Source organism: Drosophila albomicans, chromosome 2R (genome assembly GCF_009650485.2).
Source record: "Drosophila albomicans strain 15112-1751.03 chromosome 2R, ASM965048v2, whole genome shotgun sequence".
Lineage (NCBI taxonomy): Eukaryota > Metazoa > Arthropoda > Insecta > Diptera > Drosophilidae > Drosophila > Drosophila albomicans.
Window position 1 is genome coordinate 12,996,222 of NC_047631.2, and position 18,500 is coordinate 13,014,721.

The following is an 18,500-nucleotide window of genomic DNA, read 5'->3' on the forward strand; positions in this document are numbered from 1 at the left end:
TTAATTAGGACATGAACATGACTCAAAACTTCGTCTGGAATTTCGCTCAAGGTCCTCGCAAACATCCCATAATCTAATGAAATGGAGCAGCCACTTTTAAATGAACAACATTTCAGGCAAATTAAGCACAGCGAGCTCCTCGTCAATCGTCGCCCGAATCGAGGGTCGATTTCTGTCTGATGATGTCAACACACTCACATGTAGTTTGCTGTCATTCAACTCGAAATAAAATCAAGTAGAATTCCCGTTTCTAATACTAGATTTAGTTACTCTCATTAATGCATTTGAACACGCTATTAATCTGATTTGTTTGCGTCCAATTAAATACACGTTTTCTTATCAATTTGTTTCCCCTTTATCCCTTTTCTTTTATTTTTTATTTTGCAGACCAGTTCAGTTTCAGTTGTAGCTCAGATTCTAATAACCAACACGCTCAAAGTATGTTTATCTCTTTTATTGTTTTTCTTTTTTGTTGTACACAAATTTCTATTAACCCCCAAACATAAATCTCACACACAACAAGTGTTTCGGCCCCCTCTCCATAATAATAATAATATTCATTTGTTAAACATAACATTCACATTCCATTCCCATAATATTCTGCTTCCATCAAAGTCGTGGAATATGCTCATAAATGTGTCACTTTTATCTAACATTTCGATAACAATAAGCTCTAAGTACACAAAGTAGAGAGGGGATCTCTGTTTTTTTATGATGCTGTCAATGCCCATGACGATGATGAAAAGCGGCCTCAAGGCCCACAATTAATGCCACCGAATGCAGCGCAAAAATTGTACAATAAAATTGAAAGCTTCCCTCAGAGTCAACTCGTCTCGGTTTTCATCTGGTTTTTAATGGGCCAATTGTGTGGATGTTTTATATTTTTTATTAGAAGCAGCACAACACACATTGTTGTAGTACACATGTTGATGGGTTGCGGTAGGGATTTGAACCCCATCATAAAACTTTGACCCACTTTAACAGATAAGCGCCACAACGCAACCAATTAATGCAATAGCTCAACATATTTTCATACATGAACGAAATGGACTGCAAAATGTTCTCAACAACAATCTGGAAAGCTGCGCGAGCTGAATCCTGATTAAATGTTTTATGCACAATTTTATTACTCAGACACTCTCTCAATTGAGGTCATAAATGTTAATTGATACACAAACGTTTTGATTTCTAATCATTCTGATGGAGCACAGAAGCATTTCTATCTATTGAAAATACTCACTTTGATTAACCATCACAAATTTCCACATGAATAAATAAAATAATTTACAAATTTTATATTTTGCAAAAACACATTTCCAATTCCATTGACCAATATCAAATTTTATTCGACCTTGGCTGAGAAATAAATATTATTTTTGACTGTGTTGCATTGCAATGGAAATACTTGGGGATATATTTTGTTTCATTGCAGCTGCTTACCCTGCTGTTTTTTGATGTTGTTTTTTATGGGTTTGAGTGTGTATATCTATATCGTATAACAACAAGATCTGTTTCCGTGCAAAATAACACTTGAATAAAACGTATTTTTATTGCCAAGCGCCGCCTGCCAGCATTTTGATACCCTGCAATTATTATGAAAGTGAGCAAAGTAATTGAGGGAAATGTTTGAAATGTTGAACATATGGAAAGCTAACAAAATATTTTTGCAACTGCGTTTAAGAACTTATTTTTGAATATATTTTATTTAATGTGAATTACTCACTTTCAATTTTCAACACTCATTCTTGGTTCATGAAACACTTTTCATTGTCGTCAGATTTTATGTCGTTACTTTGACATGTTTTTCCCATGCTTCACTCGCTTCACCTTACAACAAACATTCAACAGTGTATTTATTTGAGTTTCATGAATTATTTTAAGCATAATATTTTTTTGCAATTTGCAGCTTGTTTACCATTGCATTTCGTTTATTGGCTTGCTAATAAACAGCATTTAAGCAGCATAAGTATTCGTAAATACTTTCCAGAAAACGCTGTTGGCATTCTTTGCACACATGCAGATACTTGTATTTACTTTAAATGTATACGAATATATATACTTTATGTATATATATATGTATAAAGTGTAAACAAACACCAACCATGTGCGGGCTCTTCAACAGCCAGACTGCAGAGTCGTCATGCTTTGGTCGAGGGTTCGTCGTTGTCGTTGTATTCGAATTCGTATTCGTATTCGTTATTTTATGAGCTCACGTTCATATTTTTGGCTGGACTCAAGGAGGCTTTATGGGTTGCTGCTTTGAGGCTTCTTCGCCGTTGTCTGCACAAATGTTACTTGAAACTTTGATTCAAGAGCAGCTGCAATATATATGAAATCATCATCACTGTTTGAATTCACAGAAGAGTTGACTCAGTGCTTCAACTGTGCAAATATTGTGTGCTATAAATGGGTCAATTAATTTAATAAGAAGTGGCAAAGACCAAAATAATGCTTAGGAAAACAAGCATATAAAGATTTTAAATAGCTGTCCACATAACTTATCAGTTATATTTTACTATCAATGAAATATTATGACATTGTTAGTACATTTAAAGAATTGATTAAATAATAAATTTCCAAGTCAGAACAAGGCTAAATATTACTGAAAATACAATTTCATTTGAATGCAATAAATAAAGTTGAGATTTTAAATTACAGTTCATATAACTTTTCAGATTTATATGCGATACATAAACTTTAAACTTTATTTTGCTCTTAATCAAAATGTATTAAAAATATGATATTCTAAATTTGATAGAATTCATTTATTAGAAAACTCCTATGGCAAAGCTATATATAAAACTATAGATTCAAGAAAACACAATTACATTTGACTGCCATCATAAAGAAAGTTTTTATGGCTTTGAATATCGCTCAAGAGCTAGAAGATGAAGAAGGTTTGATTTATTTTACTCCCAATATTCCGAAATTCAAAACATTATTTAGCAGCTAAGAGAGAAAAATTCGATTTATGTGCACATATTTAATATTTGCCCTATTCTGATATTCTAAATAAGAAGATTTAAATCTTACTCACAATATTCTGATATTCACAAAACTAACTCTTAATAACATTAGAAGAAGATCAACTAAGACCACTTCCATGATGAGTACTTTAACAAATTGTGCGTAATTGGAGACAGCAGTAAATACTCGAAGGAACACCAGAAATTTGTGATGCAATCATTTGTAACAATTGCCTCACCTTTTCCCTTCTCAATGCGGCAGTTATCAGCGCCAAATTCGCCAAACTTGCATCGTAGACTGCAGACAAACATCCAAAAATTTCCATAGTAGATTTTACCATATGCGTATTTGCAGCACATTCCACGCATCGTTGGTTGCATGCAGCAACATCGAGTGCTCCTGGCAGTTGCCATTTGCAATTTCGCCAACTCTTGATTACAGCTAAAAGCTGAAAATTGTTTATGCTAATTGCGTTTAATTTATGCATGTGTAAAGTCGCGTTGCATGTGCGTCTGCATCTGTACATGTGTGTGTGTGTGTGTGTGTGTGTTTGTGTGAGATGTTTCAACATGTTGTAAGAACAGCAAAAGAAATGCAAAGACAAAGCAACAACTTGTTGTTGTTGTGCTGTACACAATTGATATTTATTAGTTTGGCGCTGACGACGACGACGACGAGTCGCGGCAATTTTTGCGTGCCACAAATGTGCAATTATCGCTGCAGTTGCCACGATGCCACCCCGCCCCGCCGCCTGTCGTCGTCACCCACATACTCGCTGTACTCTCGACTTGACATTTGCATGGCAGGCAAAAGTTGGAGGAACAGGAGGAGAAGAGGCAAATACGCATTTGACATACGCGACTCGCAGACGCCAAACGCCATTTAAGGCTTTGCCACATGTGGCATGGCGAACGCCTTCTATGGAATTTATACAAATGTCAGGCAAATGTCGCAACTTGCAACTTCGTGACGCGTCGCTTAATCCTGGCTGGTGTCTATTTCGGCCAATTAATATGCAGTTAATAGTGTTAACTGTTTGACGCGTTTATTTATTGGCTCAAAGAAGCAACTGCCGAATAAATGACAGACAGAGGCGCCTCGCTGTTGCAGTTGCTGTTGCACATTTTGCATGTCAAGTGATGGAGCTGCATAAAATGTCTGTATACGTTGGATTGCATAAGAAAAGCAGAGCTCGTATTCGTATTCGTATACGTATTTGTGGCAGCCAAAGGCGATGAAAAATGCTTGCTGCTGCTGTTGTTGGGTGTGGTAAGGCCGTGTGGCAGTGGCACATTTCAAGTATCTGCAGTCTGCAGATGTAATGTATCTTTTTGCCTAAGAGCAACGACAACAACAGCAACAACAACAGCTGGTGGTGTGAATAAATAAGTTATCTGAATAAATTGCAGCTGAGCGTGTCAGATAAGTGAATTAGATTGCCACAAGAACTGTCTCTATATCTGTATCTGTAAAGGAATACCAGCTAAAGATATTTCGTAAAACTATTCGAAGAACATCTGGAAAACATTTCTCGCGCAATCTGCGAATGTGAAAGAATTTCTCGAAATTATCATTTCATACTTTCTTGCCGCAGCAATCGCTTTCTTTCTCTCCGCATTCTCGACTTTTCCAATGAGCACGTAAAGCCTACTTATCGGAGTCTTGGCCAAGTCAGCTGCTCGATAAATGTCGATAGTTTTCAATGCGTTTTTCGCGTTTCCTCACATGCACTTCAAGCATGCCCGTGGCATGCAACGTTCGGTGGCAATCAATTAAAAAATGCTGCACTAATTGTCGCATGTTGTGAAGCTTCGGCCGCCAGTGGACATTCATTTCAATTGAACAATTATATTGCTGGCGAGTTGCACTCAATTAAATATGTTTCGCCGCTGGCGCCACTTGACGATTTTGTTCTTTTCGTAGTCGTTTTTGATCCGCATCTGCGATTAGTGCCACGCCCTGAATCGAAAATGCCGTTGCGCTTCATTGAACTGTTAAGCAAATCAACAGTTGGGCAAACAAATGAAATAATTCAAATCATCAGCTGTCGAAGGGACCGTTTAGGCATGACCATGGCCAGGAAGTGGCCAAAAGGAGTGTGGGAGAGAAGTGCGGGGGGGGGGCACAAATCACAACTCACGCGAGACTTCAAGTGGCATTTTATGCAAATCACCCACAAATTGCCTGCTTGCCACTGGCCACTTGCCGCTTGCCACTTGATGTTGCCTTCGTTTGCTTTGGCAGCCAAGTATTAATAATTCTAGGCGTGCTCTAATGAGCGCAAATGTTTGTCAAAATGCTGACAGCTTAATTGAGCAGAAAATTTACATCAACAAGAGCAACAACAATGCGGAAAGTTCATGAACTAGAGTTGACTACAGTTATGCATTGTCAAGTTAGTTGGTTCAGAGATGCTGCTGCAACAAAAGTCCAAGTCATTTATCAACGTCAACTCTCAGCCCGCATTTACGGACAACTGCAACTGAAACTCAGATCGAGATTTGACTTTGACTGGGACAAATACCTGTAAAGTACAATTAGCTCATCGACGATGCGATGATGCGATGTTCCCCCTTTTTTCTTTTTGTTGTCGTACAAAATGGAAAGTAAAAGGCAACAAAAGAGCCATTGCAAATGGTTTTAAGCCCAGTTAAGAGCACATTTGGCAGCGGCTTTAATGCGACTTTAATAAGCAATGTAACTATCTTCGAAAGCATGGCAAATTGTTGTTGAACTGAAGCCCAAAAAGATTTCTTCGTAGAGTGAACTTTAATGACCAACAGATGCTGCTGCTGCGGTTACTTTCATTAGAATTTCCATTATCCACATGCAACATGAGTCATACCAAATAGTTTACAATAGTTTTTCATTACACACTTTGCATTCATATTCAGATTTATTATTTTCTTTTTGTTGCTACTATTGCACTACTGCATATTTCAATTTATATTCATTCAAATATTTGCATCAAGTTTTGATTTGCGCATTCAGAGTGCCACAGAGAATGTTTTGCTACCTGCTTGCAATTTGCATCCATATGTAAATTGAAAATCAAAATACAAAAATAAATACAAGCTAGTACTCACTCGCATACACTCATATGGGAATTTTCTTTTACGAGCATTTTAATTGCCAACAACACCCATGAAATATTTTACGTTAGTTACGAGTATTTTTGCTGCGCTGCGCAATTTTCCCCAATTTATTTATTAAATAAACATTTTTCCGATTATGGGCAGCTGGTTTTTGCCTGCAATTGCCTTCTTTATTTATTCTTGTGGTTTTGTATAATCAAATATATGAGTAATGTTTTGCCAAATTGATTGTTTTATTTTCAAAATAAGAGTGCGAGTTGAAATATAATACGGAAAACAGGATTACTCAAGTAAAGCAAATTTGAACTTATTTACAAATATTTATATTTTATTTAATTACTAATTAAAGTTGACTTCCAGTTCAATCGGTTTAAGTTGTCAATTTTTGTTTAAATTTAAACATTTGGGAATCTTAAAGAATTTCTCAAATTATCATTTCATAGTTTCTTGAGTCTGCAGTTTTTAAAGATTAATTATTTATAAAAATAAAGCAAATTTGAACTTAGTCACAAATATTTATCTTTTATTTAATTACTAATTAAAGTTGACTTCCAGTTCAATTGGTTTAAGTTGCAACTCTTGTTTAGATTTAAACATTTTTCTATAAAACATTTCTCGCTGCATTAACGAATGTTAATTCGGGACATTCTAATTATCATTTTATACTTTCTTGAGGCAACAATTTTTAAAGATTAATCATTTACAAAATAAAACAAATTTCAACTTAGTCACAAATATTTATCTTTTATTTAATTACTAATTAAAGTTGACTCCCAGTTCAATCGGTTTAAGTTGCCAACTTTTCTTTAAATTTAAATATTTGCGAATCTTAAAGAATTTCTCAAATTATCATTTCATACTTTCTTGAGGCATCAATCTTTAAAGATTAATCATTTATAAAATAAAGCAAAATTGAACTTAGTCACAAATATTTAGCTGTTGTTTAATTGCTAATTAAAGTTCACTCCCAGTTCAATCGATTTAAGTTGCAAACTTTTGTGTAGATTTAAACGTGCGAATCTTAAAGAATGTCCCGAATTATCATTTCATACTTTCTTGAGGCATCAATCTTTAAGGATTAATCATTTATAAAATAAAGCAAAATTGAACTTAGTCACAAATATTTACATGTTATTTAATTGCTAATTAAAGTTGACTTCCATTTCAATCAATATAAATTGCCAAGTTTTGTTTAGATTTAAACATTTTTCAATTGCTAAGTTTAAACAAACATTAAGTGCGAGCAGCTGTTGGTGAATGAATTCCACCTAGTGCTGCCCTATTGTTAGCTATTTTTGTGGTGTTTTCATTTGAAAAGGCCCGAAAGAATCTTCATTGAATAGAACTGTTTATGCTTTGCCGCCTAGATGTTCTTTTTGACCTCACTCTCACGCTCTCTCCTCTTACACACCTTTCGATTTGTTGTTTGTACTTTACACACAGATTTTGTGCACTTTGGGGTAATTAGCAAATTTGTTTGGCCCTGAAATTTACCAAATGGTCTGTGCTCGCCTTTAGCGTGGCTAACAGACTGTTTAGAATTTGGCCGCAAAATGGGCCAAAGATAAGCACAACTCAACTCAACTGAACTCAACATAGCTCAACAATAAACAGCAAAAGGGAAACAGAAACCGGGCGCAAAAACAAAAAACAAATACAAAAAAAAAAAACACGAAGAAAATCAATAATGATTTAAAATTCAAATGGGCAAACCATGAACCGGAATATGGCGAGTGCTGTAACCGGCAAATGCAAATTGGAAAAACAGATAATGAAAAACCAAAGTGGGGCTCTGCTTTGGGGCCACGCAGCCACGCTAATGAAATTAAAAATTGATGCTTTGGGGCCATAGGCGCAAATATATATGTTGGTGGCGTATACTTAATATATATGCCGTATTTGTATTTATCTAGGCAAATACTATACATTGAGCCAGGCCTGGCCATGCCATACAAAACAAATGTCATTTAATAAATTGGAAATGTGGGCGGACCCCCAAATGGGGGAAAAGGGAAGGGGGAGAAAGTGCGCTGCTTTTCCATGCCTGATTGATTCTGCGGCGTTGGCGGCAGTGGCTGACAAGCAACCAACCAATAACCACCACGAACATCGACTGCAGCCACAAGAAAGACAAACGCCGCCAAGTTGCCGCCAAGTTTTTGACGCGTCTTTTGATGAAGTTGCCAAAGCAAGCAACGACGATAGACGACGCCGTTTTGCGTTTGCGTTTTGCGGTCGCCGTTGCTCAATCTTTCCTGGTTGCAACAAGCCGTTGACATCAATTAATTGTAAGGCGGAAAAATTGACTATCTAGCCAGGCAGACAGACAGACAGACTTCGAGGCCAGCCAGACAGACAGACCGATTGCCAAGTAAATGATTATTATTCGCTAGAAATTCGAAGCGACTCGCATGGCGCGCTCTCTAACTCAATTTCCTAGTAACCTCACTACACTTCATGCTTCATGCTACTTGTTGCCAGTTCCAGTTGCAGCTTGTTGTGGGCGTTGACGCCTCAGTGGAGAGTCTTCGCTCCATTTGCGCTTCATTAGCCATCTCAATTTATTTCTCCTTTACACGCCAATTAATCAGATTATGTCAAAATGTGTCACTGGGTTAATGCAAATATACAACTTGTAGTTTGCCTCCCTCCCTCCCCATTCTTGCGCCCCTCTCTCTCTCTCTCTGAGTGGTTGATGGTCTCTATCTAACGCCTGTCTCTGGCCTGTCTGTTATGGCATTCAATGTTGTTTAGTTGTTTGGTCCAAGATTTGCATTTGATGCTCGAAATGCGCTTAGTGCTACTTAATTAGTGAACTGAAGCTATAAACAATTTAAAGCCGATTAAGACACACACACTATCGGTACTATTTGTGTCTCCCGTATCTCAATTCCCTGATTGATGTTCGCATTATTTATGTTATGCCATTCAATAAGACGATCAACTACAACTTTCTACTTTAGATAAATTGTACTTATGTGCAACAATTAATTACGAAAATTACGACATTTCAACATTTCGTTAGCGGGAACTATTTATAAGATTGCAGAAATTTCTCTTTGAATTCTTTATGCTTTAAATAAAGATCATCACTTTAAATTGCTCATAATTTAAATAGTAAAGCATGTAATCAAATCTGTGTTTGGTGGGAAATATTTCTTTAGCAGCTGAGCTGCTTAGTTTTTTTGAAAGCCATAAAATTTCAACTTAATGTTTTTAATAGTCAAATACAGTCAAGATCAGCTCATCAAACTTGCCATAATTCAAATACTAAATTAAAGAAGTCCGATGAAAAACTGTATGCAAAGATTTGTTCATATTTCAGCAGCTGAATTGCTTTGATTTTATAAATCCATATCTTATAGAAATTAATGTGTTAATGCTTAAACACAGAAAAGATTAAATACTTAATAAATGAAGTATGATTGAAGACATTGTGTAAGGCTTTTTTATATTTCAGCAGCTGAATCGCTTAGTCTTTACAAAGCCAAGACAAATAATATCTTATAGAAATTTCTTCCTATTGATTAAACATTGTCAATATCAACTCTTCAAACTTGCCATAATTTAAATCCTTTATCCGAGGAATGTGATGAAAAATGCTGTGAAAAAATTTGTTCATATTTCAGCAGCTCAATTTAATAGACTTTATAAAACCTTCACAAACAATACCTTATGGAAATTTCTAGTTAATGTGTTTTATACAAAGATCAACTCTGTCATAATTCAAATACAAAATCAAAGGAGTGTGTTGAAAACAGCAGATGAATTGCTTTGTATTTATAACGCCATAATAAACAATATCTTATAGAAATTAATGAGTTAATGCTTAAACACAGTCAAGTACTAAATCATCCAAGTGTGATTAAAAGCATCGTGTATAGCTAACTTTGTTTATTTCTCACCAGTTGAACTGTTTGGTTTTAATGAAAAATATCTATAATTTTCAAGCTTTTGTTTACATCGAAAACTTTGTATAAATTTGTCAATTCTTTGCCGTTACTTCAGCAGCACATTAATCACTTCATTGCTGACTTCTATGGTCTTTACAAATTTGTTCAAACTCCAGATCAATTTCCCATCAGAGCGAGTACAAATAAAGTATTTACATGCAGATCATCTCCAACCCTGCCCCACAGTGTTTGTATTGCCTTGACTTGAATACCCAAAAAAAAAAAAATGAAAAAATTGAAAAACAAAAATTGACAAGAGATCATCAATAAATAACAAAAGCCGCAGCTGAAAATCTCAAATGAAAACAATGTAAAAACAAACTTGTGTCTGTGTGTCTGTTCATTCTTTTAGCATTCGACATAAAGCCATTAAGTGACACACCCCGCCTACAAAAACAACAAAAAAAAAGCGAGTTCGAGTGACTCGAAATAGATCTCTGAGCATATTTATCATTTTTCACAAACTGAAACAGGGCAAAAACCTGGGCTTGGTGCAAAAAAAAATCGAATGACTGACTGAATGAGTGAATGAGTGACTGTCGCTGTGTCTTTCCTTCTCTGCAATTGGGATTGGAGCAATGTGCTTAATCACCCGTGATAGCTTCAACTTGTGCTCGTATTTGGTTGCGCCTCATTGGCGTTCCGCGTGCGGAAGTTGAGAAAACAAAAAAAACGGAAATTGAGCCATAAAATATTGTGACTAAATTATGTTTTGGCTAAAACGCTGTTTAAAACTTTCAAAATTATTTTGGCTGCATTTCACAACGAATGCGTCGCATTATTATCATTATGCTTTGTGAGCATTTTCATTTACATTTTCATACTTTATTCTCTGCTATATTTAAGCAGCAACAACAACATCTGCGGTTATTATACTTATTTGTTGGCTGTAAAAGTCTCTCGCTGAAAATGCCTATTTGCACGAGTTGTAAAAGGACTTTTTTTTATAACTCATTAAAATTATTATTGTTCTTACACTCCAGCACTGCCACGCCCCCTTTGTGTTCACTCGTTTCAGTCTGTTAGTTGCGTAGGTGGCAAACGTTGAAAGGTTACGCCTTTAAGTGCACCTTTTTTAAGTGCCTCATGCCTCCTGCCACCTGCCACAATGTTGGTGTTTGAGTTGAGGGTGGCGTCACGCCCTCGTCTTCGTTTTCTTCTTTAAGTTATAATGCCAAAATTTGCGTGAAATTTGTGGCAAATTTTAGCTAAAATTTGATGAAAATTACTCTTTGCTGTTTCTCTGTTTGCTGTGGCAAGCAGAAGGTGGAGCGTCGTATAACTTTTGGCAAAGGTTGCCAAAATGTATTTTATTCATATTTAAGTTATAAAAGTTTACTTTTTGCCTGAGCCAGCTGCAGACTAAAGAGGTCTGTGTAAATGATATGCAAGGGAGAAAGAGAAAGATTTTCACAGAATATTTAATTCAATTTGCTGAACTTATATTTCACTAGATTTTGACCTCAAACTTGATAGTTGCATATACAAATTTCTTCAGTTATGATCTTTATATATTTATATCAGCTGACTATCATGCTTTATGTGTCATACTCGTATATCATTTAGCTGGCCTGTCAGCTGCCAAAAGTTTATCTAACGATTTGCCTTAAACGTTTTACCAACGCGTTGCCAGCCACACAAAAGGCAGAGCTGGCAATTTTTTTTCTAGCTCTTGTTGTTGGCGCCTCGTTGCATTTAGCTGAAAGCCATTGACTACACTTTATTAATGGCTTCATGCTTAGCTATTTGAGGTTGGATGCCATGTACCAAGCCCGTCGTTGTCTACCCCCTTTTTTGGATATAGCATTTATCGCATGTCTGCTGCACTTGCACTTAATTTTATCTATTATGCTCCATTTTTGTCATTGTCTAACGAAAATGAAGATTCAATGCCATAAAGGAGAGCGCACACGATGAAGCCAGTCAGCCAGTCAGCCAGTCAGAAGCTAGTCAGGGAGGTGGCGAACACTATTGTTGTCTTCGGCACATTCTCACATCCTGCCAACACATCCTGCTGGCATCCTTTCATCCTTTCAGCAGGCAGCAGCAGGTGTGTGTGCCATGAAAAGTTTTACAGCCACTTTCCACAGTTGTTCCTGTGCTGGCGGCAGCTTGCTTCGAAAATGTGATAAAATGATTATAAAATAATTTTCACAAACAAAAGAACAAGCTGCACATTGGAGTGCTCACACGTTCCGAGTACGTTCTGGACTTATACTTTATTCTCATGCTCTCAGCTGCTGCATTTGATACGTGCGTCCATTTTTGGCATTTAGAAAACTTTTACAAAGGCCGCAAACTGTCCAACACGTTGGCCAGTTGCTCTAATTGAATAGATTATACAACTGTGCGTCTATTCTGGGTTTTGCTTTAATTGTCTCTTGCATCTGCAAGTTTTATAACTAATTTTTACCAGATACATAGCTCAAAGCTTATCCTGCAGCTGGCAGCTGCTTTAACCTTTTGGCCACAGTTGCGTTTGATAACTCAAAATTTTACTATTTGCCATAAATTTTACTCATATTTTGATGTTCTCTGCATTTATTATTTATCAAAATGCGTCATCATAAAAGCGTGAATTACTATCCACGCGATGCAAATAAATAAGGCGAATTCTTTAACTTTCCAAACTGAACCACAGCAAAAATGCTTAAGCGATTTTGCATAAAGTTGTACTCTATAAAGTTTACACTCTTTTTGAAGATCACATGGCAGTCATTTATTATATGAAACGTTAAATATGCTGCTGATTTTCTGATAGATATTTGGTTTTGACTTCCGCTGTCAGTCACTATGATTATGAGTGATAAGCTTACTCGATAAACTGCAGCAAGTTGATAAGTATAAAATATTTATAATATTATATTTATACATATGAAATCTCTTTAATCATAGTAAAGGTTAATCTAGCTTTATTGCTTTATTATTTATTTGCATTTTATACAACCTAAAGTTATCATATTTTATCAAAGAATCACATTAATTTGCTTAAGCAAGAAATATTTGTCTAAGTCTGTGTAATACTTATTTCACTAAACTCATGTTAATTTTCTCTTGCTCAAGCACAAATAAAAATCACTTTAAGCTGTGCTTAATAAATATTATCTGCATGCAATTGAAATGCCCACTCTGGCAGCATAAATAATGGCAATTAATTGTAATAACCATGTCATGCTGACAAACAATGGCACAAAGGCAACCACCGTGTTGCATACAGGCCACACACAAGCCACATAACATAACACACTCTGCCCCACCCACCCATCACTCTCTCCACTCCACTCCCCTCCTCGAAGACATCTAAAACCACGCGGAGCCAGATCGCAACAACATTTGTAGACAACGAGCAAAAGCAAAAGCAAAAGCAAAGTTCTCGCTGGGCCATTGGCAATGCAATAAACAAGTCTTAAGGTTCTAGACCAATGGACCAGTTTCTAAGCCACATTCAAGAACACACACACACACACTGTCGCACACTCACACACACACACACACACACTCTCTCGCAGCGCAGTCCTTCAATTTGTACGAATGCGTAGCAGCAATTTGAAGCAAATTGCTGGCAGGCGGATACACAAAGTAAGTGCACCTGAAGAGAGTGGGACAAGGAATGAGGAGAGGGAAAGCGGGGGTGGAGGGTATCAAGTTGCCCGCCTGCCTTCTGCCAGCTGATGCAGCTCACATTTGCAACTTTATTTATCGCAACGAAAACATCTTGTAAATTTTCCACGTTATTTTCGCCTCAAGACGCGCTTCGCCACGACTTCAGACTCGACTGTGGAAAATTCAACAATTGATTCCATTTGCCATTCCACCCACTAAAAGCCTTTGGGGCCAGTCCGTCTGTCTGTCCGTTCGTCTGTCCTTTTGTACGTTTGTCGTGCGATGCCAAACGAAATTGATATGAAAATTCGTTTAACCAAAAGCCTTTTAAGCGAGGCGCGCAAGCAGCCACGCCTTTTGGCCTAAAGGCGCGCCATCCTTGAATTCAAGACTTGCAACTGACCTCCTTCTACTTCGCCTTCGCCTTTTCCTTCTCCTTCTGAAGTTTCCGATTCCCATTCCGATTCCGAATCCGATTGCAAGAGGGTCTCCTCTCTCTCTCTCTATGCTCTTGGCACAGCTTGTTGTGATCATTTGTTTGTGATAAATTGTGCCATGTCGCTTGCCACTCTTGACTTCTATTGCAGCCCATGGCCAAAAAGCACCCCTCAAGTTGCAATTCTCGGTTAACTGGGCTAACTGCAAGTTGTGTATAAATTTTTTTCATGTTATGCGCATTTGTGGCGCCTGCCACATGAATTGCGCCAAATGGGCGTGGCAAATGACTTTATGCATGACGCATGAGAATTGCCCTCGAAAAGAATTTATTGCGATTAAGCAATTTGATTGATTCGCGCGAAAGTGAATAACAAATGATCTGTAGTTAGTAGAAACATTTATGTCAAATCCAATCTACACTTTCTTCATTCATATTTCACACTCGAATCTGCATCTTCAACAAACTCTCTGATTGTTTATGTTAATTTTGAAAAGTTGTTATCTATTGTTTAGACACGAAGTTCATTAGTTCAATGTGTGTGTGTGTGTGTGTGCTTATCAATGAGTCTAGATCTAGATACATTTATTTAATCGTGTGTTCTATGGCCTTGTACTAGGGACGCGGCATTCATTAAACACTGAAAACAAAACAAAACGAAAAACAACACAAAAAGAATAACAAACGACATTTTGAAAACAATAACAAAATGTGAGATGGAAATACGCCCACACATTTTCCATTTTCCATTTCATTATATCCACACATTTCCCTATTGTTTGTGTCTCTTGAGCAACAAATGCATTTCGGTTACGATTCACGCACTCTAACAACAGCAGCAACAACAGCAACAGCATTGACAATGGGACTCAGAACTTAACATGAAATTATGCATGGACGGGCACCCAGAATGGATCACTTAGGCGACAGAGGGGAGAGCGAGGTTGGGCCACTACAGGGCAGCGGGGGGGAAGTTGAGTTCTCCAACTGGCAAAAGCCAAACAGAGCGCAACAATCCAAGAGAGACGACGACGACAACGCGACGAACAAAAGCTGTAATGAAAAGACTGAGCTGAGCAGCACATTATGCACTTTTGCTTTTTATTTCCATTGAAATACAATAAATTACAAAAATACGAAAAACTGATGAAAATTTCCGGTTGCCAACTTACATACGATGTTGTATACATACATACGTGTACGTCTGTGTTTAAATGTATGCAAATTTAATAATCCGCAAAAAGGCAAAAGTGCTCCCTGTTGAGCATAGGAAGGTATTATCATTCGCTTGAAGAAACGTTTCCGATGTTGTAAAAATTAAGAAAATGTTGCTATATGACAAAGAATTCTTTACTTAAAATCGTTTGCTTGAAGAAACGTTTCCGATGTTGTAAAAATTAAGAAAACGTTGCTGTTTGTTATTTAAAAAGAGTTTACAAATTCTTTAATTTAAATTCTTAAATGACAATCAATTAAGAAGTCAACAGATTTCTAGGGAAATATGCAAACTCATCAATCAAGACAATTACGAATAAAAACACAGATGATTGAAAGACATTCTTCAGTTGCTCAAAACACGCAAATTCAATAATTTTAAGGCTTAGAAAAGTATAAAAATTTCAGAGTATTTGTCAGTCATCTACTCACTTCTGTGCTTCGTCCATTATTATTATTCTCTGAATCAGAGTTGAATGCACTATGCAAAGTCGTTGGCTTGCAGCGACTGTTTTCAGCTGGCAATTTTTGTGTTTGTGTGTTGACAGAAAATTATCAAAAATGATTACACGCAAGCTGATTAAAAATGCACAAAGCACACAGCTCAAGTCGAGTTTATAAATTGTTCTTTCATTGAGCTGTTGCGGTGCTCAATCAAACTGCAATTATCTTGAGCACGTGCCATGGGCATAAAACTATTGATAAGACTAACTAAAAAGAAAGAAAACCTTTTGTGTTTTTGCTTCTGATTTGATTTGTATCACAAATTTTTTGGAGAGACTTTCATTGCGGTCCATGAATCAGCATTTTCATTCGCAATTGCTGCGACTTTCCATGACTTGAAATTACAAGTATTACTCTCGTATTCTTGTCACGCTTGTTGATCTTTCTCTCTCTCTCACTCTCCTCTCCCTCAACTCTCACCAAGTTTAGCCCTTTTTTTTCGGCTGGTCGATCGAAAATCTGTGAATCTGTATCGGTTAAAAAATATAAAGAGACACCTGGAGATCGTGACGAGTTATGAATGTGACGACCGCAGGCTTTCTATTCGCATTGTCTTCCCAGAGGCAGCAAAAATACAACTACAAAAAAAGCTGCGGCCTGCTGGCCACTTAATTAGTTTTAGAAACCGCCTCAAAAGTGTTTTCTTTGGCGCAGGTAAACGGATTTAGCATTTACCAATTCTGTCTGCCGTCTGCCCGCCTGTGGTTTCACATAAATAACCAAATTCAGAAGATTTATTTATTGTTATTGTTGCTGCTCTGCTGCTGTCCGCAAATCGCCAGTAAAAAGTTTTGCAGCAACGCATGTGCTCAGCATTTCGTATTAGTCGAATTGAAAGTGAAAATCATCCAAAAATCGGATAGATTAAAGATAACATTTTGTGTTGATCACATGTGTTGCGAATTGCCAAGTTACCCAAAAATAATAAAATGGTTTAAGGTTGAGCTCAGGGTGAAGCAAAGCCGGCGCCTTGCCTTTAATTTATGCGTATTAAATAATGAATAGATTCAATTAATTATGCGAGCTGTAGAGTCTAAACAATTCTTCATGCTGGTCTTTTATCCTAGCGCTTTTCAATTACACAATCCACACACACACATGCGAAGAGTGTTCATAGAATTGCCACAGATTGGTGTGTTGGGGTTTGTTTTTCACTTTTAGCGAAATATATTTGCATATTGAAAAGCAATGTCCAAACAACAACAACAAGAACAGCAACAACAACAAGAACAGATTCCTATATTCATCCTTCAGCATGAATGCGGCATTCTGTCAAACCGAATGCGGATTTCGTATGCAAGGCAACGTAGCAGACCAGATACCAGATACCATATGCATATTTTATAATTTAGAAGACACAGAGCGTAGAGGGGAGAGAGTGGAGTGTGTGTCTATGTGTGTGTGTGTGTGGGTGGGTGGGGGTAAAAGTGAAATTCATTGGAATTTCTCTCACGTTCGAGTCGGGAGAAGAGTACATCAATCAAAATTGAAATGCATTCACTACGTAAATAATTTGCGATGCATCAACAACAACAACAACAAAAGGTCTGCTAATGATAAATTCGCATAATAGTTGATAATTCTCAGCACTTGTCACATCAATTGCAATCAAGATATATAAAACGCATACAACACAAACAAACAGAAAAAAAGTTGGCATATTTTCAATTACCACACCATTGAAAAAGTCGCTGTGAAAATTCTACAACTTGAAAATTTATGCATGCCACAAAACAAACAACAACAACATGCAACGCACAAGTTGTTTATTTGAGTGGAGTGGGGAGGGAGGAGAGTGGAGTGAGCTTTGCATGTTGCCACAACTAATTAGACACTTGTCATTCGTCATAATGTTGTAATAAATACCGTTACAATGTCATTACCGGCATTACTTGACGGTATTCCGGTATTTCTTTACTTTTTTTCTTCTTGTTTCATGTTTCTCTTTCTGTTCGTTGTATTTGGAGAACTTTGCATTCTCTTTCCCTCTCTCTCTCTCTCTCACTCTCTGTTGTTGTTTAACTGGTCGCCATCGTCTGTCGTCGTCTGTCAATGGCTTGTTAGCTTTCTTGTCTCTTGTGAACCCGCCCAGTGTTACCCCTTCCCTCTCTCCCTCTCTCTCTCTTTCTCCCACCTCACCTCGTCATCTCCTTGACTTTGTTTAAAACTTTGTTTTGCTTTACGGCTTAGAATTTTAATGAGCTTTCGTCTACTGCGCTTTTTTCACTTCATTCTGAAATATCATCTTTTTTCATGGGACTCTCCCTCTTCTCCCCCACCTCCACTCCTCCCTCTCTCTCTGTCTCTTTCACTCTCTACTCACGCACGTAGAACATGATAAGCAGGAGTACGTGGAACGCTCTTTACCCATACTCTGTACTTATTCTGGTTTTCTGTAGGGTCATTGCTTAGTTGGAAGTATTAACTACTTGACACTTTTCTTGTTGGGCAATGTTCTCTTGAGTTACGTTTTTTGTTGCCTACAATTAAATAGATTACACTTGCAAGTGCTTTAAAGCAAAATGCTTATGTCCACTTGTGTGAGCTTTAAAGCTGCTTAAAGCTTGTCAACAGTGCTGATTGACTTTTCTTTTGATGAGTATCGTGTACTCTTCAAGAAATTAAAAGGTTAAGCATTTAAGCAAATATCAATATTATGTCTAGTCTTTAATTTTTTTGTATGATGGTTTTGACTGTTAATTGAATGCACTTTATAATCATTAATAA

The 18,500-nt window shown here is 37.0% G+C and overlaps 1 protein-coding gene across 16 annotated transcripts in view; it reads left to right on the forward strand.

Moving 5' to 3' along the window:
• The window catches only part of LOC117576480 (dystrophin), a 175,826-nt gene that overhangs the window by 147,045 nt on the left and 10,281 nt on the right, over positions 1–18,500 (forward strand). For 10 of the 16 annotated variants that reach the window (XM_052007085.1, XM_034261251.2, XM_052007090.1 and 7 more), the window contains one exon: positions 388–438. The exons of the other annotated variants lie outside the window; for them this stretch is intronic. In XM_052007085.1, coding sequence (XP_051863045.1) covers positions 388–438 — 51 coding nt within the window. The remainder of the gene's footprint in view (positions 1–387; positions 439–18,500) is intronic. 16 annotated transcript variants of the gene reach the window in all.